The sequence below is a fragment of the Henckelia pumila genome, chromosome 2 (assembly GCF_033568475.1).
Source record: "Henckelia pumila isolate YLH828 chromosome 2, ASM3356847v2, whole genome shotgun sequence".
In the NCBI taxonomy this organism is placed as follows: Eukaryota; Viridiplantae; Streptophyta; class Magnoliopsida; order Lamiales; family Gesneriaceae; genus Henckelia; species Henckelia pumila.
Genome location: NC_133121.1, coordinates 102,566,502 through 102,592,476, shown reverse-complemented (window position 1 = coordinate 102,592,476; position 25,975 = coordinate 102,566,502). Strand labels below are relative to the sequence as shown.

At 34.3% G+C, this 25,975-nt stretch overlaps 3 protein-coding genes across 7 annotated transcripts; 1 reads left to right on the top strand and 2 right to left on the bottom strand.

Moving 5' to 3' along the window:
• Positions 1-500: 500 nt before the first annotated feature.
• LOC140877111 (protein DA1-related 2) lies at positions 501-5,374 on the bottom strand. Of its 4 annotated transcripts, none has more exons than XM_073280634.1 (12): positions 4,806-5,374; positions 4,161-4,327; positions 3,541-3,628; positions 3,317-3,467; positions 3,104-3,224; positions 2,780-2,863; positions 2,564-2,683; positions 2,259-2,471; positions 2,120-2,182; positions 1,720-1,835; positions 1,553-1,611; positions 501-1,147 (listed from the first exon to the last, which is right to left on the bottom strand). In XM_073280634.1, the coding sequence occupies exons 1-12, from the start codon at positions 4,849-4,851 to the stop codon at positions 777-779; spliced, it is 1,599 nt and encodes a 532-aa protein (XP_073136735.1). In that variant the 5' UTR covers positions 4,852-5,374; the 3' UTR covers positions 501-776. The 4 variants fall into 4 exon arrangements, with proteins under 4 accessions (XP_073136735.1, XP_073136737.1, XP_073136736.1 ...); XM_073280636.1 differs by having other exon boundaries at positions 3,317-3,428; XM_073280635.1 differs by having other exon boundaries at positions 4,161-4,324.
• A 5,291-nt stretch (positions 5,375-10,665) lies between these two features.
• LOC140882507 (protein NEDD1) lies at positions 10,666-16,367 on the top strand. 2 transcript variants are annotated; one of them, XM_073288560.1, is made up of 10 exons: positions 10,666-10,892; positions 11,019-11,110; positions 11,640-11,906; positions 12,033-12,137; positions 12,750-12,815; positions 12,947-13,168; positions 13,581-14,057; positions 14,935-15,495; positions 15,742-15,921; positions 15,993-16,367. In XM_073288560.1, exons 1-10 carry the CDS (start codon positions 10,736-10,738, stop codon positions 16,098-16,100), a joined length of 2,235 nt encoding a protein of 744 aa, XP_073144661.1. In that variant the 5' UTR covers positions 10,666-10,735; the 3' UTR covers positions 16,101-16,367. The 2 variants fall into 2 exon arrangements, with proteins under 2 accessions (XP_073144661.1, XP_073144660.1); XM_073288559.1 differs by having other exon boundaries at positions 14,908-15,495.
• Positions 16,368-16,564: 197 nt separating this feature from the next.
• On the bottom strand, positions 16,565-24,028 carry LOC140881150 (folylpolyglutamate synthase). The gene is made up of 16 exons (XM_073286221.1): positions 23,893-24,028; positions 23,574-23,713; positions 23,391-23,456; positions 23,181-23,290; positions 22,951-23,011; positions 22,193-22,276; positions 22,056-22,112; positions 21,874-21,934; positions 21,063-21,109; positions 20,842-20,919; positions 20,330-20,494; positions 19,956-20,243; positions 18,980-19,058; positions 18,677-18,829; positions 17,401-17,561; positions 16,565-16,967 (listed from the first exon to the last, which is right to left on the bottom strand). Exons 1-16 carry the CDS (start codon positions 23,900-23,902, stop codon positions 16,908-16,910), a joined length of 1,620 nt encoding a protein of 539 aa, XP_073142322.1. The 5' UTR covers positions 23,903-24,028; the 3' UTR covers positions 16,565-16,907.
• Between the last annotated feature and the right edge of the window lie 1,947 nt (positions 24,029-25,975).

The window sequence follows — 25,975 nt, the reverse complement described above, 5'->3', positions numbered from 1 at the left end:
TATTATACTAACTTTTAATTTTTGGTTATTTTGGTCTAATTGATATGTGATAATTTGATAAGTCAGCATTTATCAAAGCTACGTCGTCATTTTTCGAATTCACATTATCATTTTTCGATATCACATCAGCAATTAGATCAAAATAATAAAAATTAAAAGTCAACGCAACAAAACCAACATTTGAAAAATTAATGGGAAAAAATAGACAACTAATAAACCAAAAACTTATATATATATACACGTTTTAGATGTTGTGCATAAAACTTAAAATCTGATTCCATAAATATTAAATAATACAAACAAAATAAATTAATCGATCTCAAAAAATTTTAATTCGTGTAATTGAGTAAATATATACTTAAAATTGTTTGAATCGCTTTAATTTTAGTAAGAAGGAAACCACTGCATCCCCTGCTGTGGTATCCCCACAGCACCCCTGCTGTGGGGATGTGGTATCCCCACAGCAGGGGATCCGTTCCCAAATATAATAGGTGTATCCAAGAAAGTTTAGTCCATAATTCATTAATAGTTCTTCAAATACAGAAAGTTCAAGTTACCAAATATACTAATTAAAACTTAAAAGTACACATATATTGATTATGTTTTTTTAAAAAAAAAAGGTTACTTTTTGAACCCCACAAATATACCCCCGGCTCCCACGAAAAATGAAGGAGAGCCAATCCACAACTTTTCCATGTGATCAAACTTGATCCTCTTGCGAATTACTCCAACAAGGTGTGTGTAACGAACACAACCACGCATGCCTCAACACAGAACTACTCTGGGAACGTCCCCGTATATCGTATGTGGTCTAATGTACGACGTAAACCATACTTATTAACCGCTTCCATGGCAGCTCTGTATCCTCCACCATATGCTGGAGAGGCATCATGTGCTATCTGGTGCATGAAAAACTCGCCTAGCTTAGTCTCGGCACTAGATTTACAGCCTTTTTTAGACGCCGACGATGATGATGATGATGCTGTTGATGTAGATGGCAGGCTCGTGGATCCATACGACCATGTTGATGTAGAAGTGAGCGGGGGGGTGGTGTTTCTGGTTCCAGGCATCACCTCTGATTCGAGCCACAGGTGAGATAGTACTTGACAAATACCTTCTTCTACCTCAGGTTTGAGATTACGGTAACCTGCAAGGGACATAAGAAATGAAAAAAACAGCACACATTCTGTTTCGAACTGAACGCTTGGGTGTTTCCATTACAACTCCTATGTTACGCTCTAACTGGGAGGGAGGGTGGATGCGCGATTAAGATCTTCATTCTTGAGTAAAGGAATCACAAGAACACTAGAGTCATAAATGCAAAAATAATGACAGGGGTCTGGGAATCATAATTTCTGGATGTTGTTTGAGCTTACTGTAGCATCAAGTGTTCGCCCCAATACCAAAAAACTGCATCTATTAATTTATAGCATCATGTTTCAAATGCTCTTCTATATAGACAGTAAGATTGGATAGCAATGACACTTGTTGCCCCAGCTACAAGTGCTCGACCTTAGGAAAATTGATTCAAGTAAAAGTATCAGCAAGTTACCATTAAGACGTAACCATCCGTGCATCAACTCGTGTGCCAGGATCGCTCCAGTTAGAAGCCTGCGTCAAGAATTGATTCGATATGCCATTAAAATAAGATAATTTTCACACGTAACGAAGACAACTTTCATATGGAATTGTATATGAAACAGAGTCATCACAAGTTACCTGGGAAGGCCATACAGTACCAGAATGGCTGTAACCTCACACTTCCTGCTTAGTTTCTGTGGTTGTGTTCTAATTCCTACCAATCCGCGACGTTCCATTCTTGGTCTCCTTTGTATCTGCAAGCTCATATAACAACACATTGCATAAACATGCAGGGGTTTGATAGAAAATCTAAAACAACCAGTTTCGCTACTACTTCGTGATTTAATGGATAATAATGCAAAAATAATTATCCAATGTTAAACAGATCCGGTGTAACCACCCATAAAATTTTAACTACAATTTCATCACACAACCAATTTAAAACACTACAATAATCTATTCTCATCCGTTAAAGTTTTGGCATCTTAAAATCTAAAACACAAGATGAAACCACATAGAGTGATGCTGAAGATCTTACACTAGTAACAGTCTGCTCCTCAGACAGGCATAAACCTCTTGTTTCGGGCATATGATGGAAACCCTGCAAGGAAAAGAAAGTAAACTTGCGCTGCATAGAAATTAAAACAAGAACAAAAAATAAGGGAGACAATCATTACAAGTTTTTCTCCTTCAATAGCCTCGTTGAGGGCTTGTCTCTCAACAAGAAGCATTGGTATTTGCTGATCGATTCTCATATTCATACCCTCATAGTAGTCTCTAATGGAATGGTACAATGGTTGGCAATCACCGGTATCCATGATAGCGGACTCTATGCACTCTAAACATATGCTCCGCCCATCCCCTAGTGATATATATCTCGTACTCCATGACTAGGGGAAAAAAACACTCTTAAGTTGAAGCTTTGATTTAATACTGTTGAAATTCAGTTTTAGCGGAATGTACTAAATCTAAAATTCAATACCTCTAAACGTTCACAACTACAGCACCGAGCTGTGTTGTCGTGCTCGTGCGAAGGACAATATTTTTGGGACCAAAACGGGTGGCATCTGTACTCAATCAAGCCTACTCCGTTAGTCGGGATCTGTGTATACATGGAAAGTAGAGCATTAATCTTGATAGCAAAAAGTTGACCATGAAATATGAAATGTCGTATTGGCAGAAAAATGATGTCACATACAAATTGATGACAAACTTCACACTTAGGATGAGTGAGCTCTTTGAAACAGGACTTGTGATATGAATCTTTCCCTGATAAAGAGAACTTGAATCAAGAAAGAAAACCAATAAGAACTAAATGAGATAAATATTCCGGTCGCTTAATCTATTCATGATGAGATCGAGATCCAAAAAAAGAAAAAATGATATCCTTTGCGGTGTTAGAAATCACTTATTCCAAGAGTTTGATCTCATGGGAGGCAATACAACAATACTTTTATTTCATTATGCTCCTTCATGTGTAAACTGGAGAGTTTGAGCTCATGGGAGGCAATACAACAGATACCTCATGTTCAGTAATTGGATAACCACATGCATGGCAACGAAAACATTCTGGATGGAAAAATGTCCCCATGCATCCCAGATAATTTCCATACCCAATATCACGTTTGCAGCCACCACATATTCTGCAAGCCACAGGATTAGCAATATATATGCCATGCTGGAATTGGTACAGAAGTCATAAGTGAAAAAATACACCACGTCAAACATAAACTACCTATATCCCTGGGGATAGTATTCTCTTTGGCTGAATGGAGGGTATGCTGAATTAAAATCATCGTTAAGTGATCTTGCAAGATCTTCATCAATCTTCGTTTGCCATCTGTTTCCTGCTAGATCTTCATCAATCTTCGATTGCCATCTGTTTCCTGCAAAATGATATCGCTCAAGTCCTCTATTTTTTATGGATAATTTAGAGAAAATCACGAGAATATGAGTTACCATTTGGTCTCTTTGTATCTTCAGCCATAGAGAGTGCAATTGCCTTGTCTAATTCTTCTTTTTGTCTATTGGCTCTAGTTCGGTCATCCTACAGATATTTGACAAGTTCAACATATTCATAGAAAATGCCAAGGAATGATGAGAGCAGCCTAAATACGATTGCTGATAGTTAATCTAACATGCAGGTGTCAGTTGTGGCATAAGTTCAATAAAAAAATCTATTTACAGATAGTTCAATAAAAAGATGCATGATTCTAGCCTTTCCTTACTAATTCAATCTTGTGATGTAAGAAACCTAAACACTGATGTTGATTATTGGCATAAGTTCAAGAACTCATCATCTCGATTAAATCCAATATTGACGTGGGAATGCAACTTCAAAGAAAAATTGAAGTGAAATAAACATTAATTTCAATATTTAGATCAATGTGAGGAAACTCTTCAACATTGAACTGGAATAATCCCTGTTTGTGTCATTAACCATTGGCATCACATATACCAACCACCAAACTAAGCTTCACAATGAGGTCTAAGAACTTGTTGCCACACTGTAGAAAAATGTTTCAATTTCCTCATAGAATCGTTTTCAAGTCAATCAGACAGATAAAAAAAATTATTACCATGGATCTAATTGGGGCACGCCAGACCGTATTTTCATCCCCAAGAAACTGAGGTTGCTGTCCGCCAGCTGCAACTCCCCGGTTATCAGTGCCACTCTTGAAAAACTTACCTAGCCATTTCATAAACCTTGACTTCCTCTCTGTATGAGATGAAAGAGCATGCCCTGCTTAAACCCAATAATTATCTCATATCATCTCACTCGTACATAGAACATATTCTTTAATTGATTAAAATCAATCATGGCTGTCATTTCACATTTGAGCATCAATGAAGATGTAAATTATCCTTCACATATTCGGTCAGCTCGACTGCGAGTTGCAAACATGATTCTAATTTCTACCCAAACAACATGAAGACTATCCAAACACCACCCATACTGACATCAACTATATATTCAAAAGGAAAAATTCTACTTACAAGACTAGAAGATAGCCAAAATCATAAGGGAAATCAACTAAAATGCCAAACGGCAGAACAATCAAAGTTCAAATGAAAAAACAATACCATGAAAAGGGGATCAATTGAAATACGAAAAGACGTGAACTTTGCAGGAAAAACCACAAGTAGGACCAAATTTATCAAATGAGCAACACCTAAAATGCTAAAACACAACATTTTCAGTCAAACTGAGCAATAAGGCGTACCATAAATGCACGGTTGAGAGAGGTGGTTGATTTCTGAAGATGGCATGGGGCCAAGAGCGATGGAAATTTATGTATAAAAGAAGGGTTCCCGCGATTATCGAGGAGCCCAAAAGGGAGGTTCCCAAACGGTGAAAAGGACTGAGAGAGATGAAGAATACAAAGCACACGAGAAGGAGGAGAAGAAGGAGAAGAAGAAGAGAGAGAGAAAAGAGAAGAATGGCATCATCCATAATAAAGCTAAGTTTTGAGAGAAAGAAAGATGAAAAGAGAAGGAATCCGTGGGAGGGAAAAGAGATTCTTGGCTTGGGGAAAGAAATGAAGAAAATGAAATGGGGAGTTGAGAATCTACTGAGAGGGATTGGTGATGAGGGGAAGTGGGAAAAAAGAAAGAAAGGGGAATATATGGAAAGTGAAAAGACAAGGTAAAGGCTGCAGCTTGGACGGCTGAGAAATGAAGTTTTCGAGCGAAGAACACAGTTGAAGGTGTTCATATATCAAGGATAGCTCAATCAGAAGACGATCCCATCGAGAATCAAGAATCAAGAATATGTTTGTGTTGTCTTTGAAATCTCGTTCTGCAAGAGAGAAAATTTGAGAGGGATAGGAGGAAGTGCGTCTATTTCAAGAAACATGAACCGTTCGTTGAATACGATACTGGAAATTGAAGTAACATGCGCCGTCATATGGAACGGGGCTTTCAGTTTAGGATATACATTATGCATAGTTCCATGCCCCCTGAAATGTGCATGTTTCGAAATCCTTCCGTTTCATCGTGGTTGTAACTCGTAAGCCATGTTGCAATAAGAATTTAAGATTCTAATATATTTATAAATTAATTTTTTTGTCTAAAATTGGGAATATGATGAACATGTTTTCAAAAACTCGCACGAGACTAGTTCATTTGTGGTACAGTGACATAAATATTTTTTAATAAAAATATATTTGAGTTTTATGTTTGAGGTCAGATGATAAGGAAAAAACTTAATTCTAGTGTGATAAAAGAACATAAATCATGAATTTTGCATATTCAGTGTGGTTAAGTAGCAATCATAGTATATTTCATTAAATTGATTTGTGTGGTTTTGATACTATTATCATTTATTTCTCATCGATTTTCCATAAATATTGGACTTATACTTATTCATCTTCATCTTACATGTATGAAGACTATTTTAAAGGATTTTTTTTTATTATTATTGTTGTTGAATTTAAGGGTAATAGAAACATAATTTGGTGTCATGATCTAGTTTTTTTTTTTGTTGTTTTCATTTCTTTAAACTTCATCGTTTTATATTGCAGTTTAGTTATTTTGTCTTTTTCCCTTTTTTATTGTCATTATTTTACATCATATTTTAATCCCTATTAGTTTTTATAATTATGGTATTACCTCTTTTAAATATAATCATTTCAAATTGTAGTGATTGGCAATCATTTATTTATTTATTTTATCATTATGATATTATCTTTATTAAAAAAATATAAATAAAATATTATAAAAAATATTCTTTTTCTTCTTCTTCTTTTCTTCTTCTTCTCCTCATCTTTTCTTCTTCTTTTTTTTTTTTTTTTACCAATGACCACTTGGTCTAATGGCACCACCTTTCCCAAATTTGAGAGAGGTCAAGGGTTCTAAACCCTCAACCCCACCCCTTTGTTCTACTAGTACCTAATGTGTGCCAAGAGTTACTTTTTTTTTTTTTGTGACGTGGGAACTCGCAGTCGCTATCTTCGGTGTGCACTGGGTAAACCCCCGGACTAACGCAATAACTTGCAAACTACGCTAGCCAGGTAAACCACACTAGGCAAGCCCTGTGTGACAGACTAGTCCAAGAAGGTGTTGGTAGAGGGAATCGAACTCCTGACATCTGACCAAGAGTTCACCTACTCCACCAACTTAGACACCCTCTTAGGGGTAAGTAGTCAGTAACTATTTATTATGTTAAAGTTTGGTGTTGTTGATTATTAAATTAATGAAATGAATATTACACAATTGTTTTTAAAACTTCAACTAATTCTATTGTGGATATTTTATAAAAAAAATTATTTAATTTTATCTCCAAATTAAGTTTCAGATATATCATATTTTCACAAAAACTCGTTAGGTGATCTTATATATCAATTTTTTGATATGGATATCATATTCAATTCGATTCGACTTATTAAAAAATAGTAGTTTTATGTCAAAATTAGTAATTTTTATTGTAAATATAAATCGTGTAGATTCGTCTCACAGACATATATATGTGGCATCATACCTACTCGTTAAGTTTCATGCCAAATTCTACTCCTAATTGAGATAAGTTTTTTGGAGATAGAATAGGAAAAGAAGGGTACGAAATTAACAAATTTAGCGTTTCAAGCATAATAAGTGTCTCTAGTTAAATATTATTGGCATCGATTTACTTATATTAAATATTTTACAAAATTCTCATAAAACTATTTCATGAGTTAATTTTATTATACGGACTTTCGTCCTGACCCAATATGTCACACAATCATGAATGTTGGAATGCCAAAAATTTTGATATCAACTTTGGCAAAAAAAAAATATATATTAATTCATGATACATAATTTAAGAACATTTTTTTCTCATGTATGTTTGCATCTTAACGATTCTGGTCTTTAATGTTATCAAATCCTAGTCTTCGTCACGTGTATTTGGTTTTTGGAAATTTTACGTATATTTCATCAGTAACACTAACGTGATACTACATACATCAGTACGATGAAAAAAATACAAAGTTTGCCAAAAAAACATACAAACAAATAAATTAATAAACAAACAACATGACAGACTAAGACTGAGTACTGTAATTTGACAACACAACTGACCAAATTGTAAAAAGAAGAACACGCATGACCAAAAATACAATTTTCTCATAATTAATTAAGTGACTAAAACTATAATCCGACAACATAGTGACCAAATTGCAAAAAGAAAAATATGCATGACCAAAAATATAGTTTTTTCATAATTAATTTAAGTGTGAAATCACATCTTAAAAATAAAATAAAAAATTCAAATGTTTTTAATCGATGGTCCCGACCTAAAATAAAATAAAAAATTCAAATGTTTTTAACTGATGGTCCCGACCTAAATTGTAATAAGGGTAATGCAGGGGCCGTGGGGTAAGCATCAACAAATTAAGTGTCAATTTTGTTCCTTGCTGCCTTGTCAAAAGGAATTAATTAGTAAAGCTAACCTGAAAGTTAGAAATCCAACATTCCTTGTTAATGCTTATATATTCTCAAGTCCCCAAATGGAGAGTTGACATAATAATGATACCTTTAATTTTATATGAAAAAGTTTTTATTAAAAATATATTAAATATTTGAATTTAAATCATTTTATTAAATTACATAAAAAAAATAAACATTCCATACCACGTAAAATGTTGATTATAATTTATATGATGATACTATAATATATATACCACCAACGGGCCCATTGTCTCGATATGGAATATTATTGGTTTAATTCACATGAAATGTTGGAAACATATAGGTATCGGATTCTTATATTAGAGCCTATCACGGCTATTATTCCCATTAATAAAAAATTTTACGTTATATTCCGTTTATATATTTATATACATACAGATACACTTATAATACATAAACATATTTTATATTATAACAAAATATACGTATGTAACAGAAGGCATAAAATGACTAGATGTCGACACATAAAGTTGTGTTTTGTTCAGCTTTGGTACTTTCCATTTTTTTTTTTTTTTACTTGAAGTATTTATTATCTCCAGCCAAAATGTGCTACCAAAAGCTCATGCGAGTTAAAATGGTTCATTGGAATGCCACTTTTCCTTTTTAGTTGTCAGCATAAAAATTATTCCATTTTTCATCGATCAATATTATATATAATCGACATAAAGATTATTCTTCTTTATATGCACATATTTGTATCCAGCGTTTGGTGAAATAGAAGATAGAATCTTGACAAATAGATCGAACAAGATCAAATTTATCAGTTACATCGTAAAGAAATTAGGTCAATTAATCTTGTATTATAAGTTGAGACGTCCACGACTCATGAGTCATGGCTAATGGGATATATTTAAATCACATGGGGAATGACATTGCTCATTATTATCCTCGTAACTAATAGTCATTGATCCACATATAAGGATCCAAGTTTGATCACATTAAGTTTTTAATAATAAAAAATAAAAAATAAAAATGCTACATGTATATATTGAGTTACACATTGAGTTACATATGAAATTACAAAATTATCTTTCCACTTTATTTGAAAAATCTCTTTCCAAAATGCATTAAGAATATTTATGTAATTTCAAGTGCAATGTGTAACCGTGTAACTTTTTGTGTACATATATTATCACAAAAAAAAAATAAAAATTACATTAGTAGTCATTGAATCTACCACGAAAATAATAGATACTCTTTATATAGATTGAATTAGATCATAACTGATATTGTAATTGTGTTCCAACTTGTGTGACATGAATATTATATATAATTCCACGGTGAAAAATAAGTGAACCATTTATTTATTGATAAATTGTACAAATTAAAGCAATATTATTATGATAATTTTTTATTTTTTTTTTGTGTTTCATTGCAAGATGGGATCCGAATGACCCTCAAGAAGAGTGTTTAAGTTGGTGGAGTATGTAAGTATTTGACAAATGGTCAGATGTTCGATTTTGATACGAACACTTTCTTGGATTAGCCTGTTGCACATGGTTTGTCCAATGCGGTTACCTGACTGGCGTATGTATGCTATTGCGTTAATTCAGATGTTTAACCAATGTGCGCCGAAAGATAGCGTCTTTATGCTATTGCGTTAATTCGGATGTTTAATCAATGTGTATCGAAAGATAGCGACTTCGAGTTCCACTTCTTATAAAATAAAAAGGATCCGAATGAGATTTTCGTTTTTCTTTTATCGGATCTGGATTGGGCCAACGATCTCTGATTCTATTAAATCGGATTCTTTTTTTTGTGTGCTAAACTTCTAAGTAGAAGATTCCAGTTTTCCACCAGTCGACAGGCATCCAGGCGGGCCCCGACCCGAATAGTATAGTAACTTTGTGAGATTGAAAAATATTTGGGCCTCCAGATAATTTGTTTTTAGCGGGACTATTTTAGCTAAGTTGGGCTAAAAGTTAAGCCTTCATAGGGCCTTCGTTTATGGGCCTCTATGAATGAATTGAAGTCCAGGGTACTTGCGGGACTTTTTTTGTTTGAAGTTTAAATTCATTTTAAAAATCACTCAATACATTATTAAATTAAAATCCATTGTAAAGTAACTTTATATATTTTTTATGCTTTATTTATCATAGTATAGTAATTATATTTGTTCGGATAAATATCGAAAAACAAGTAAATCCTCGATTCATCGTGTATATATATATATATATTAATTATCTAATATAAGTTCTAAGCAAAACTTTATTCTAAATCCGAACCACCAAACTATCCAAAGTGGTAAAATGCCTTGTGTTAGGGTGCCTTTAAATGCAATTTATTAAGAAAGGACATATAAATTAAAAAAATACATTTAAATATTTCTATCTATTAAATAGGTGCAGTGCAATCTTTTATAATTTTCAAGCACATAAAAAAAGAGTAAAAATCAAATCAGAACTTTTGAGATTATATTCATTAAAAATTAAAATGAATGGATATTAGTTGTTGCATTCAGAAATAAAAATATTATTTTTTTTTATTTTAATTTTTTTTTAAAAAAAGAATAAAAAAATTTTATTCAGAATTTTGAGATCCAAATAATAATAAAAATAATAATAACAATAACAATAAATAAATAAATATTTAAAAGGCGCTCTTGAATTTTGAAAAACTCACACAAATTCATTCATCTCATCTCACACAGAGAGGAGCTAGCATAAATCACCATTTCTTCTTCAATTTCCTGAAAATTAATCAATACATGAATTCGTCGGGATCCGTGAAGTTGCTACTGGCGGCGAGCGGTGGCGACACCGTTAAACTATTCGACATCTCGGTGGAGCCTCAAAACCCTTGCGTTCTCACCCATTCTCCTTCTCCGACCTTCCGCGTGAATTCGGTTAAGTGGAATCACAACAGTCAGTACACCCTTTTTTTTCCCGTGAACAAATGTTTTTCTTTTCCCAGTTAGGGTAAATGTTTTTGAATTTTTAGTTATTCTGCTTCATGATACGTTTTTTCTGTTTGTTGTTTTTGGATGGTAGATTTGGTGTTGGCGACTGCGGGAGAGGATAGTAAAATATCTCTGTGGAGGAAAAATGGGCAAAGCTTGTGGACCGTTGGTGAAACTGTCGAGGTACATTTTGTTATATATGAAGGTTATCATTTTCTTTCGTAAAAGTAATTGCAAAACCTGGAGTTGAAGGGATGCTTTGTGGATGTGAAATGTAAATTTTATTTGTTCTTGAGTTTTACCGGCATCAGTTAAGTTCTTTCCATTGGCACAAGAAGATGGAAGCTGCTGTAGAACAAGTTACTACGTTAGTTTTTGTATTGACAGTAAGTTTCTGGGATGCAGTATATCTTGGAGGAGTATTAGCCATGAAACCATAATTAAATGAATTTCGGTTGGGTGTGGCTGGGTTGGGCGGTCAAGTTACCAGGAGTAAAAGATATTAGTGTTAGCATTGCTTAATTGGGTGGTGGATTACAACCCAAGATAAACTTAAAAGGAATTTGATATGATCCTTTAATGACTTGGAAGTCGGAACATGTGAGTTTGACTTGAATTGGTATATTAAAATATTTTATGTGTATATATAAGCTGTTTTCTCTTGAGACATCCACTTGATTTTCTTTGTTCTTTTCCTCTTCTGTTTAAACAGCCTTCAGAATCCATTTCAACTATCAGCTTTAGCAACAAAGGATCTCGCTATCTTTGCTCTGGTGGAACTGGTCAAATTGTTAGAATATGGGATTTACAGAACAACAAATGTGTCCGACGGTTGAAAGGCCATTGTGATACTATAACAGGGGTAATGTACAACTGCAAAGATGAGCATATAGCTTCTGTCAGTCGTAATGGAGATCTCATACTTCATAACCTCGCGTCTAGCACAAAAGCTGCTGAACTCAGGGACCCAAATGGACAGGTTGATTTTGTTATTCTAATATCTTCTGTTAAAGCAATAGTGCTTCTAAATGCACACTCTTCTGATGTATTCGTGTATCTAATATGTTTTCTTTAAATATATTTTTTCTCAAAATTGCAAGATCAGGTTTTGGGTTCACTTGATTATTCTAGGACGAGCAGGCACCTTTTGGTCACAGCTGGTGATGATGGTTCCATCCACCTGTGGGACACAACTGGCCGCACCCCAAAGGTTTGGAATTTGGATCAAAGCAATACATTTTTTTTCTCTTGACGAAATAATGAGATGGTTCATATATTCTGTTTTAGGCAAGGAAATTGTACTTTTCCATTGATCTGATATATGAACTGCTCAAGCTAATCTCAGTCGATTGCCTATGTCATTAGAATATGATAACTTCTTACTATATGGACTAAACATATTCTTATACTTCTTACTATATGGACTAAACATATTCTTATATTCTAAATATTGTTTATTTGATAAGTAAATTTCTGGCTTTTTATTACTGACATGTCCGTTGTCTACTTTCATCACGTGTTACCCAGTTAACAGTCATTGGTTCATTTTATGATAAGTCTCCGGTTAGTTGTCAAGGACATATCGTAACCATTGGAAAATAAATCATGAATATTTAAGGAATTGACGTTACTGATTTAATTTGTCGATGAATGGACATATCGTAACCATTTTTTTGGTTGGACTCTGTTATTAATTTTGAATTACATTTTAAGTGCTCATTGAATGGACTTTACATTATACGATATTTTTGGTTTCCACTTTCTTCATTTCTTGTCCAATTAATTTTCTAAGATTTCCTGAAAATCGTTCTGCTCTTTACAGGTTTCTTGGTCGAGGCAACATTCTGCACCAACTTCTGGAGTTAGTTTTTCGCCATCCAATGACAAGGTCTTTTTTAATCACGTGTAAATTTTTTTTCATGTTGGCTTATGTCATCTTATTCATTGCATTGAAACTCTTTGTGGTAATCATATGCCTAATTCCTTTTCTTGTTTTGATTTGACTTTAAAATTTGACAGATAATTGCTAGTGTTGGTCTAGATATGAAGTTGTACACTTTTGACTCCGGTTCCAGGAAGCCAGCTTCTTGCATCCCTTACGAAGCACCTTTTTCTTCCCTGGCCTTCACGGACGATGGCGTAACCTTGGCGGCAGGTACAAGTACTGGCCAGGTTGTATTCTATGATGTCCGTGGAAAGCCACAGCCAATAACTGTTCTTCGTGCATATGGGAGTTCTGAGGTATTTCTCATTTTGTGAGATATGGTTGATTTTTTCCTTATTTGCAGATGTCTGTTTAGTACTTGAATTTATGCATTGATGACAATCACTGTTGGCATGCTATTGCTGTTCGGCTGTTCCTTCGCTTGCTTCAACATTTGTTGAGTGACCCAAAGTGATTTCTGCTAGTTAATAGCGGTTTTGTGGGGGTAGATCGGTGACCTGATAAATTATCAATTTTAGTACTTCCATTGTCGACTCCAGAAAATATCTATTATCACGTGTCCTCACCCCTAATTTTCTTAGCTGACTCATTTAGTTTTTAACTTAGGCTGGTATATGATGGTTTCAATTGTTGAAAACTTGAAATGTCAATGCTTGTTGTTTTAATAATCTGCAAGCAATTTAATTGAAGTGATTTGGTCTTTGTCAGGCTGTTACAAATCTCTGCTGGCAGAGGTCGAAAGCTGTTAGCGTTAATGAAAGCAGTTGCACAAATGAAACAGTTCTTCTGGCTGGTGATGTTGGGGACTCAATCCTTATGCCTGACCCACTTCCTTCCAGGGCATCATCATTCCATTCAATGTCCTCATCAAATGCGCCTAGCTTATCTTCTTCGGAGGAAACACCTCTTCGAAGCAGCATCGTTTCCGTTGGATCTTTGGCTAGATTGCATGCACCTCGAAATTATAATTTCAAAGATGATATGGAGGTGTTTTCTCCTCTAGTGGAAGTTCAACCAGTTACGCCTTCACTTGATAAATTGTGGGATAAGCATGATGGTTCGAAGAAAGATTTGGATAAAAAAACGTCTTTTCTATTTCCTTCTAGGAGGTATGGTTTTTCGGAGGAAGGGACCAATGATAACCATCCAATTTTTGATTGGAAATCTAACTTGGCATCCAAACAGGTATTGGGCCAGTCTCCGTGATTTTATTCTTTGAATACTTACAAATGGCCTGTAAATGTTGGAGTGGCCCGGGTAATTATTAATTGCGACAAAGTCCTAGTTTGTCTAAATACTCATGATTGGACGATTAGGAATTAATTATTTTTTTTAAATGAGTTTTTTTACTTAAATTAGTAGGATTTGTCTTCTGAATGATTATGAGATTAAATGAGCATACATAACATAGAAAAACTGAACAATTATAGAAAATGAGTAGATTTAATAATTTAAGTGGTCAGAAATCAGAATCACCATATACTTTGTGAAGTAGTTTTCTTTTGGTTCTCGGTCCTTTCGATACGCTGCTATGTTGATTTGAGTAAAATATTTCCAATTCTACATATAAAACAGTAAAGAGACCAAATTGAGCACCTTTATAAACTTCATTTGTATATATAGATGTTCTTGGGGAATAAAGCGTTTCCACCTGTAAAGAGACCCCAGAGGAAAAAAAGATCTAGTGCTATTCTTTATATGTCAATCCAGATTTCTGTACTGGCGATCCGATCTCATAGTGGCAAGGTTTATCACCGCCTTTGCTGACAGGACATAGCAAACCATTTCTTAATATATTCATGGAAAAATGCAATCATGCACTCTAAAAGGAATTGCTTGATATGTTTCTTCTATATACCATGATTTTCTTGTACAACTGACTGTTCAAATGCCAAGATTTTGTTTGGTCCTTTTTCCTCCGTTGGACATTTCATAATATAGGCAGATACTTGATCTTATTCCATTACACTTGCTACTTTTTTTAACATCTTGTCTTCCTCAGTGATGTGCTTTGATACAATTTGATCTCCTGCAGGATGATGTCCGTTCTACTTTCTCACAGGTGACATCGACCCCAACATCTACTCTTGCTGATGACTCTTCTTCCATTACTCCACCTGAAGCTTGGGGCGGCGAGAGATTAGCTGACAAATTCATTCACCATCGTCAATCTATCAACTTGCCTTCTCGCTTTTCAATGCTGACTTCAAGTAGCTCAACATCAGGATTAATGTCTGGATCACAAGATAATCTTCTCACAAATCACAGTACAAACAGTTTAACATCAGGCTTAAGCCTGGCCAATTTACGTGTCAGAGAAACCTCCAGTCAAGATCCTTCTGGATCTTCTGAAGCTTTTCTCTCTCCTTTAGGTTCAAAAGGCAATACTGGACAGACTAACCTTGACACTCTTGGTCCCGCTTTGTCTATTCCTAAGAGATTTTCCAGTTATGCCGAGAGAATAGGTGCTTCACCATCCTTCAGTGATGCATCTTCATTTTCAGTGGCTTCACCTAAATCTAAGAAAACTGGAGCAGAAACTAGGGAAGAACTTCTCAATAGCCTGTTGTCGAGGTCTGAGATGCCATCAGCCTCAGGGACTGATGCCCTTGCAACTTCAAAAGTATGAAACAGTGGAACATTGCATATATTCATTTTTAAAATTCGCTCATTCATTTGTTACTATTTATCACCTAGCTTTTACCATGATTCTCTTACCTAAGAAGAATATTCTGAGTCTAATTTATGGATAAAGTTTATAGTTTGCTGTTACTCGCATGCAAACTGCTGATGTCTAAAAATCTGCATCATTACAAAAACCTGAGTTTAATATTTACTTAGTTATCTGTTTTTTGCAAAATTTTTGCAGGATGGGATGTCACAGTTGCAGAGAGCTCCTTTGCAGTCTGACATGCAGCCAGGTGCCTCCTTTACTCTTCAGCTCTTTCAACGCACCCTCGAAGAAACGTTCGCATCGTTTCAGAAGTCTATTCATGAAGACATGCGAAATCTTCATATAGAAATACTACGGCAGTTTCATATGCAGGAGGTACTTACCTGGCATTTTTTTTTCGGTTTTCATGTGTGCGACTCTCCCTAATATTTGAATCTAATGTGCAGATGGAGACGTCAAGGGCCATGAACTCAATCTTGGAAAATCAAGCAGAGATAATGAAAGAACTCCAATCCCTTCGAAAGGAAACACAGATGCTCCATCGGTTACTGTGAACGCCTGTGTTGATCCTGTCGTCAAGGTTCCGTTTTAATCTATTTTTTCACACATTTGTTTGTTGATTTTTTCGTTGAAAGCAAGGGCCAGTAGTGTTGAGTTTTGTTGCAATGAATGTGTTTGTAATTAGATAGGTTTCTATCGTGTAGGGAATCAGGGACTACTGTTACGTCGGTTGTATTGGATGTTTCATTTGGTTTGTTCGTACATATTATGCAAATTGAAGGATCAAGATTTTTTTAAGAAGAAAAATATGATTATATTTATACATGTTTGCTTCTTTTTTTCTCTCTCTCTCTCTCTGTTTTGGTTTTAATTTTGTATTTACCGTTAGATGAATCTATTATTGAAATAATCATATGGACGATATATAATTTAATATCATAAAATATCAAGGTAAATCAACTTGGTAGTTCACTAAATTTACATTTTCAGAAATTTTATCAAGTTGAACGTACGGACATAATCTTCTAGTCAATAGCCCAATAGTAATTGTAAGAAAAAATAAAATACATGATACATCGTAATTTAAAAAAATCAGAGATACAATGGAATGATCGATTGGTCCCAATACATCACCAACCACCTAAATCATCTTAATTCATAACTTAATTGTTTGATACAAGCACATTGTGAAGAAAAAACAATGGAGGACACAAATCTTTGACACTGAGTGGCCAACCAAAAACTTTCAGTAGATGAGAAGTCGATGCAGGGTTTCTGCTATTCATTTGACTTGCACCGAAATCGAGTGCCATCACAGAAGATCAAGTGCAGAGAAACTCGAGTTCAGCAATTGTACCATGTTACTTCTTGATCAGTCTCAATACATCACCAACTAGATGTAAAGAACCTGTCACTAAGACCTGGAAAAGCAACAAGAGAATATAATAATTTGATAATGAATAACATGGTCAACAAACCTTCTTTAAATTAAAATTGAGAGCCCAAAATGTAATGTAAATTAGTATAAACATTGTCATATAGCCCCAAAAACTAATTCAAGACTAACGGTTGAATGACAACTCGCAATTTCTATCTATTCTTTAAGGTTATACTTTGAATTGATGGATTTGAGACGAAAGATTTCAAATCCATTAATTCAATTTCATCGAGTTGTTTCTTTGAACAAACTTGAACTCCACATCAAGTTATGCAATTTCAAATACACACTCAAAATGAGTGTCATTTGAACTCACCCCTCCAATCCTTTCGCAAATCAAATCACTCCAAAATGCAAATCAAATTCATCAATCCAAGTGCAACTTAAGAGCATTTGTAAGGAATAATTTACTTTACCTGAAAGCGAACGGATTGATTTTTTTTTACGCTTTCTCTAATCCAATTAATGGCTACTGGAAGTGAAGAAAATACCGTGCTGTTTTCACAACTATTGCCACCTTTCTCAATAGTATCAGGGCCTGCTTCACAAGCTAACTCTACAGTTTTAGCATCTCTTCCTGTAAATAAAAGTGATTAAAACTTGCAGAATTGGACTTGAAAAAAGGAATTGGGAAAAGTAAATCAAACAAGAGCTCCAGAAAATTCCGAGTTCCCAACCAGGAAAAAGGTCATGGTCAACTACAATTGAGCAAGTAAAATTGAAATTGAGCTAGTAGTATATAGACCATTAAAAAGATCCAAAAGTACTGGTCACTCTCAACATTATTCTCCATAACATAATATCGTGTTTTAGTTTAGATGAGATTACTAAACAAAATTTCCAAAGTTTTAATAAACTAAAGTCCATAGGTTCCCTTGGGCTACAGGGATTGCTAATGGTCCCAATTGACTTAAAAATTTGGAGGAAACAATTGTATACCATTTGGTTTACGAATGAATGTATTGCCATCAACAGATTAAGCAATGCATCCTGCACCCATGTTATCTTAAATAGGTGGAAAAAACTTAGAATTTTGATGAAATCTATATTATAGTAACAATATTTCAAGCCACTTCTCAGCCTCTACTCTTGGCAAATACTCTCACTACTCTTCTTCTTTATAAGAGATTGTCTTGATCGATAAACAGCCAAATGTACAACATCAAGATGAGATGGAATGTTGATATAACATGAGGAAGTTGTTTCTATAGCACGTATAAACACGGAATGCTCCTCATGTCCTGGTTGAGTTGATTCTTATTTCTATCTCGAATCTCAAAATTTATGGTCACTCTTTTCAATTTTGGTCTGTCTCACTATTTAATTGTGTCATTCTCTACTTGACCAATAAAGCTTTTAAGACATCTCCTTCTCAGATTGGTTGTAACGATAGCCTTTCAAGTCAAGAATAATATCTCAGCACGCAAAGACAGAAAAAATTCCAGCTAAGCTTCCCTCCCCAAGCACAGGGTGATTCATATTTGAAACAGCTACACGACCATGACAAATAATGCTGAAGGCACCAATATATAGATGGTTGGGAACAATTCCAGGAGAATTTCATCTACCAAATTTTTAAAGTGGACAAACCAAAAATTTCAAGTACAGATTGTCCAGGGAAAGGACAGTTTTATTATGAATAAAAATTGCATTGTTGTTCTCAGGTTTCCCAAAAGAACGAGGCAACATTACCTTTTCCTTCAAGAGTTAGGCTCTCCCATAATTTTTGAAGAGTGAGTTGCCATGACAAATCGACTTGAACGTTAGTCCTGGGTGAGGCAACTGTACCCACCTTGTTATACACTGATGTGTTTGGAACAAATAGAGCCCTCTTAAAGTGAACCCCTAAAAGAGAATGTGTATAAACATGTCAAGAATAAATCGTACATATAAAGCAAATAAGATATGTGGTCAAATAATTCCTAGCATCTTGTTAACTGCCATGTCATCTTTTAAACACATAACAATATCGAACTTTTCACACATGGTGTTTACCATTCCTAGAACATGCATCCATCAAGTGTGGAAGAAGCAACTGGGGGTCTCTAACTGACATACAGTTGAACAGCAAAATCTGCACATTTGCCAGCAATCAAATTCATCTCCATTAATATAAAACTCATAATGTGAAATATGTACGAATCAGTCACTAGGCCTATTTTATAAGGACTTGTATGCGTACTCAAGTACATGCAATTTTAATTGTTGAATTTCTGGTTAATCTCAGGCTTAAGTGTTTTCTGGCCGTAAAATCTTGTTTATAACAGTAAAGACTACATTAGTGAGCACAAGAAATTCTTCAAAGACCATCGTTAGTTAGGTAAATTTCAAATTTTCATTTTGCCAATTTCTCAAGCTGGTGCTATAACCAATAAAGACAATAGAGGCACTCCCACAAGATCTTTATTCGCAAATATGAATACAATATTTCCTGTAGCAAGATGCAGCAGTTCTACTTGTAAGCCTGCACCCCTTGTTGTGGTCATAGTACTGAAAACATCTATTTAGAGAGGAGTTTTTTCAGTTATTTACACTATTTTTTTGTGTGGTATCACAGTTGAGGCACGTTTAGCATGATAAACATGGAATGACATGACATGATAGCTATCTTTTAGAGATCACTAACCACTTGCAATGAGAGTTTCACAAACTGCAAGGGTAAAATCAGCTTCTCCGATTTTTCATGTAAATCTGAAGATCCAAATTACATGTTTTCCCCCGTGACCACCGTTAAGTGCCTCTTAGGAGATCGTTTCTTGAACCACTCTATCATAGATTCAAGGCTTGTTTGATGGAGCAAAAGTAGGGTTTTCTAGGAAGGGTAGACTCAAGGAGAGCTATTAATTAGCATACAACAACCACCACTTTTCGTTCTTGCAATACTTTAGTAATTGAATTGAATTGAATGAAAAAATGGAACATTTATAGCAGGTGTCTAATTATTCAAATTTTCTGATTGCAGATCTTATACCTGTGTATAGTTTCTTCTCGACGTTTCATAATTATTCAAAAGTCTTGATTCAGGGGAGGCAGTTGAGTCATTGTTTTCAGTCTTAGATCGGGAATTGGCATCTTCTTTGCTAGCAAGACAAAACCATTTTGCACATACTTCCATGCTTTCAGGACTATGAGCACCATCCAAGTAGAACACAAGATCCTCTGGATTCCCATTCTCAATAAACTGATCAGGGACAATTTGTGCTCGTCCTTGCAAAGATGCAGTTGCTAGACCTTTAACAAATTCCTCAGGAAGAGAGGTCTATTTCCACCAAAACAATATTATTAATAATAATTAGTAAACACAAAATGGGGTAATTACGCGACCATCCTCACGATAGAGCTTACAGTTTGGTTGAGGTAATTGATTCCCACATGACCGGTCCGCTGAAGCCAGGTTGAACATAGGGCAATTGCAAGGCCAGCATTGACGTACTGGTGCTCACCCTCAAGGCCTAGTTGCATCCCACTCAGAAGGATAGGGTCCAATGGTGCTGCTATTTGAAGATGTACCTATTGATGACAGCAAGAGTAAGCCTCACTCTGCCTATGCTTATTTGGTCTCACCATATCCTCACAACACATTAACTCGGGATACACCAAAAAATATAAGAAGGATGAGATATGGATAGCATATCTTTGAGCACATGGCCTAACCAGCAAAATTTCAAAGTTTTTGTCCATTTTCTCACAGTTAACATTTCAAATGAACCAAGTAAAAGTAAAAACGAACTTTCTCAGATCTACACGACGATAATTTTCCCTGGTCCCCTTCAAAATTGCTAACTTGTTTGGGGTACATTTTGTAAGTTAGGGCCTAGGGGTCAATCAAAGTCAGTAGACAAAAAGATTCAACTCACATCAAGCAGGGAAGCCTTCTCTTTAAGAACACTCATGGCTTCTTCAGGTTGGGGTACAGTAAAGGCTGGAACATCTCTCTAAAATCAAAAAAAGAGAGTGAGGAAAAGACATAAAATGAAAAATGGAAAGAACCACACTAAAGAAAAAGAAACCTGAGGAGTCCAGTATAAGAAACTCCCCATATATGATAATAATAATGAAAGTATGATTTTCATGATACCTTAAAAATCCCAGCCTTTTCCCCAGCAATTTGTCCAAGAGTATTTCCTGCCAGCGATTTATAACTGTGTGAAAAAAACAAGAATACTTCTTTCCAACAAACTACTGTCCTGTTCTCACTGAAAGTGGAGTGAAGCAGGTCAATAAACCAAAATTTAAAAAATGATAAAGAGAAGTTAATCAGTTTCTTAAATAACTATTATGCCATCTGTGATTATAAATACTATTTGTAGCTCTCATGAACTTATTAATGCTTGGAGGCCTTACATTGGGCTCTGAACAAGTTCAATGCCTTGTTACAAAATCAAATGCCACTGCTAGAAATGCATGCATTTTTTTTTTTCACTTTCTCAGTTTCTCGTATGAAATGTGTGATTCTCCATGCTGGTTCCAAAAAATAGAGATGGTCTCAAGTGGGGTGTTAATACTGAATCCCTCACACTTGAAACCGATAGAGCAGAAGGGATTTTGATCGCATGGACTGACGAAACAAAAACCATAGAAAGTACATTCAAAGAAATTTTAAGTCCGAAGTTCTTTACTTCAATCTTCAGCATGTATTAAGTGGATGCCCCTTGATTGGCCACTTCCCCCTTTGCAGCATGAGTACAGACACTTTTCACAATTCTCACTCCCGCCCCAATTAAAAAGCCTAATTGGTGGTCATATTGACAATTCCAATATTAGATAAAGATCAACCAGGATTGTTAAGGTTTCCATCAATAGCAAGTAGTAACTGGACTAGTACAAGACCAAAGTTCATATCAAGAATAGACAATTTACCTAAGTATCATTGAGAGAAAAGCACTAACCAAGAATTTCCATGTGGTCGTAACCCAGAGAAGCTATACCACAAACAATTGGGTTCTCAACCTGAAAGGAATACCATCATTAAAAGCATTTAACTTAACATAAAAAGAAAAAGCATAAACATATGCATATCATGCACGAAGAAATGACAAGTCTTTCCCAAATTTATTGTTATGATGCATACCACATTTGTTGCATCAAATTTTCCTCCTAAGCCAACTTCCATAATGGCAACATCTACCTGGAAAATACAAAAACAATAAAATGAATAGAAAAGTGCCGGACTAAGGTATATCATACTCCAGCGATGCACAAATTTACCTGTTCAGCTGCAAATATCTTAAAAGCAAGTAAGGCAAGGAAACGAAAATATGTTGGCATCGGTACCTCCTCAGAGGTTCTTTCCTGCATAGAAATAACAACCACCTTAAGGAGGAGGGTGAATGAAGCACAAGCATCCCCACCATTAGCAATGTATCAGTTAAAGATGGATAAACAGAAATATAGATTGCCGTCCTTCACATCCACAAATATCAAAATTAAATAGAGTGGAAAACATCTGAAAATAATTTATTCAAGAATGCCAGTAGTTCAATTATCGACAAATCTCAAATCATTAACTTTTATGGAGAAAGCTAAACTACTAAGAAAAGGTGTATTCTCATTATAGAGTTTGCATGAAAAAGATGTGGCATCACTTAAAAATGATAAGATGCGGCATCCCACATAGAACAATGGTTTTAAGTTTAATTTTACTCAGCAGCATAAGTACCCCAACGATGCAGACAAATTGTATGTATAAATGACACTTGGAAGCATTATGCTCACATAGATACTTTATGTAAAAAAACATATTTGAATTATTACAAATTTATGCAATAACAGCCGTGCTTTTCATGTATCAGTGTGTGCAGCGAGCCATACCACATTCTTGGGGTTGGGAAAAAAACTGTTACATTCATATTTACTGCCAGAACAATCAATATAACGCCAAGACATGATTTTTTAGGCTTGGCAGACAATGGAGATTGAGAAGGGTATGCCATTATGACAATTATGGAAACAGTAGCTGTGCATACCTTCAGACGATCCCAGCACCACCAGAAGTAAGCCAGAAACTTCTCTTCACAAACGTCGATGCTATAATATCCCATTAAAAAAGGAAATATAGAAAAGGTCAACAATTTACAAAATTTTCATTTTTTGTTCCTCAGAACTGCCTCGAAGGAGAAGACATAATGGTAAATCGGACTCTATCTAATGTGATGAAAGGTATAAATTTACCCTCCAAACATCAGTAATCATTTACCCGTCCAGCCGAAATCTTTCTCGGACATCAATGAGGTGAGGAGATGTGAAAAGACCAGTATGGAAACCACAGTTACGCAAGATTGACTCCGTAAACGTGCAAGTCGATCCCTAAATATTCCAGTACCCATAATTAATACCAAATCAATACTCACTAAAAATAATCCACAAAATCAACAAGAGCAATAATTTCATCTGTTAATTTGTTCACCTTTCCCTTGGTTCCTGCCACATGAATTATCTTCATCTGTTTTATTGGTTCCTCTAGTTCCAAAATCTACATCTCATCAACAAATAACACACATATTATGAGCATAACTTGAACACCCAAAAAGTTTCACCTTCGCCAACAAGACCTCTGACTTGGCAAAGTTACAAAGTGAAATCAAGTTACCTTAACATAATCAAACAACAAATCAAATCGATCCCCCATATTGCTCTTATCAGCACGAGTGCGTTTTGTTATCAGGGAAGACAGAGCCTCCATTGCCTCGTCATACGGAGACACTGTAGCATCTTTTGGTTCGTTCCCATCTTTGTCGACAGTCAAAAGCAGCAAATACCCAAGTGAATCGCAATCAATATTCAATAGTTGACAACTACAGTACTTATTAAACGGGAAAATTTTCAGATTAAAAATATTTCCTGAGCATTCGATTTTTATTCACAAACACTGAATTAATTCAGAATTTGAACGGATATGAAGCTCGTACCATGCGACATTTCTGCCGATTCCGCGCCGAGTTTCGCCCAGAAATTACAAATGAGTAGAAAAATTTACACAAATCTACACATACTGATAGATATATAGTTGGAGGATGGAGGATTGAGTGGGAGAGTGGCGGTTGGTGGGAGAAGGAAGAAAAGATTGGGTTGAATAAAAGACTTTAACGATCGAGAAAGCGTTATTTCCTAAACACGCTTTACAGGTGGAGCATAGAATCGCATTATATGCGACCCGATTACTATTATTATTTATTAACCAGCGGTTAGGCTTGGGCATCATCGTTGTTTAAAATTAGTTAATTAAGTAATTTATTAATTAATTAACTAAGATTTGTTCTCTTTTAGGTGAGTTAAGATGCACATGAATAAAATTGAATATTGATACTCACAAAAAAAATTGAATATTGACAAAAAATTAACTGTTGTTTTTGTAATTAGGAAGTTGTCACCAAACCTGGAAATTACTATAATTCACATTAGCAAGATATTAGTACTATTACTATTTTTGTCTATTTCATATGGCTTATATTGTTCCCTAAAATATTTCTAATTTTCTATCGATATCTCTTTTAAGTTTTCTAACATTTGATGGGAATCTTCCATCACATGTATTTAACAATTAAGTTAAGTGTGCGTCATATACTGATATATTTCTTGTCTTTTGTGAACGTATTTTAATTTGAATATCTTAAACAACAATTTTAAGTAATATACCAATATTATTAAACGAGGAGTATTATTTACATTCCAAAGAGTGGTAATAACATTCCAACTTACCCCTTTCAAAAAAAAAAAAAACATTTCAACTTACCTTTTACAAAAAAAAAAAAAAAAAAACATTCTAACTTGGAGTAGGTGAGCACGTGACAAGAGGTCAGGAGTTTGATTATCCCTATCAATATTTTTTTGGACTAGCATGTCGCACAAAGCTTGTCTAGTGTGGTTTACCTGACTAACATAGTTTGCAGGCTATTGTGTTAGTGCGAAGATTTACCAGTGCGCACCGAAAGGTAACGGTTGTGGGTTCTCACATTATTAAAAAAAAAACACTCCAACTTACCTAATTAATTTAATATTAGACAAAATTATCCTTATCATATCTTTCCTTATATAATAAATTTTTTATTTACCTGTGTTTACTTGCCTAGCTTGATAAATGAGGGATAACATAATTAATACTGATTAATCTTATGTTTAGTTGTAAAATTAAAAATCATTATAAATCCTTAAGCTCGTTAATAATGAGATTTATAAATAATTATTAATCCTAAATTTTAGAAGGGATTATAAATCTGTACATGGTGAAAAGAGAAAAAAATTAATCCCAAATTTAATCCATCAAACTAAACATATTATTATTTTTTTCATATCCAATTCATATCCTATCAAATTATATTAATAATTACATTTTAGTCTATCCTTGCACAATATTAATTAATATTTTAGAAAGATTGGGACATATTTTATCGAATATAAATAAAAATATTGTATTTTGATATTAAAATTTAATATTATTTATATTTTATCCTAAATTTTAGAATGATATACAAATAGTTATCGGATTTTTTCATACATATTTATATATATATATATATATATATATATATATAAATATTATGTAAGAATTTTGATTTACCAAGATTTATTAAATTTTAATATAAAATACAATAAAATTTAAGACTAAAATTTAAATTTCAATGTTACTTTATACTTTTTATTTTGTAATATATTTTATCGTGATCAACAATATAATACTTTTAATATAAACATATTACTTGAATTCAATTCTTATCATATATATAAACACTAAATAAAGAGTGAATTGTGAATAAATCTCTAAACCCAAACCTAACTTTTTCATAAATCCATACAATAAAAATTCTTTCTTAAAACTCCCTAGGACCACCAAACTTGGTCAAATCCAATGTTTAATTCTTGTACTCAATTTATGCATTTATGTACTTCATTTATGCAATGATTGTGCTCAATTATGGTACTTGAATTATCTGCAAAGATGGTATCAGAGCCTTAGGTTAATTATTCAGACTTTATATTATTCGTTAATTCATA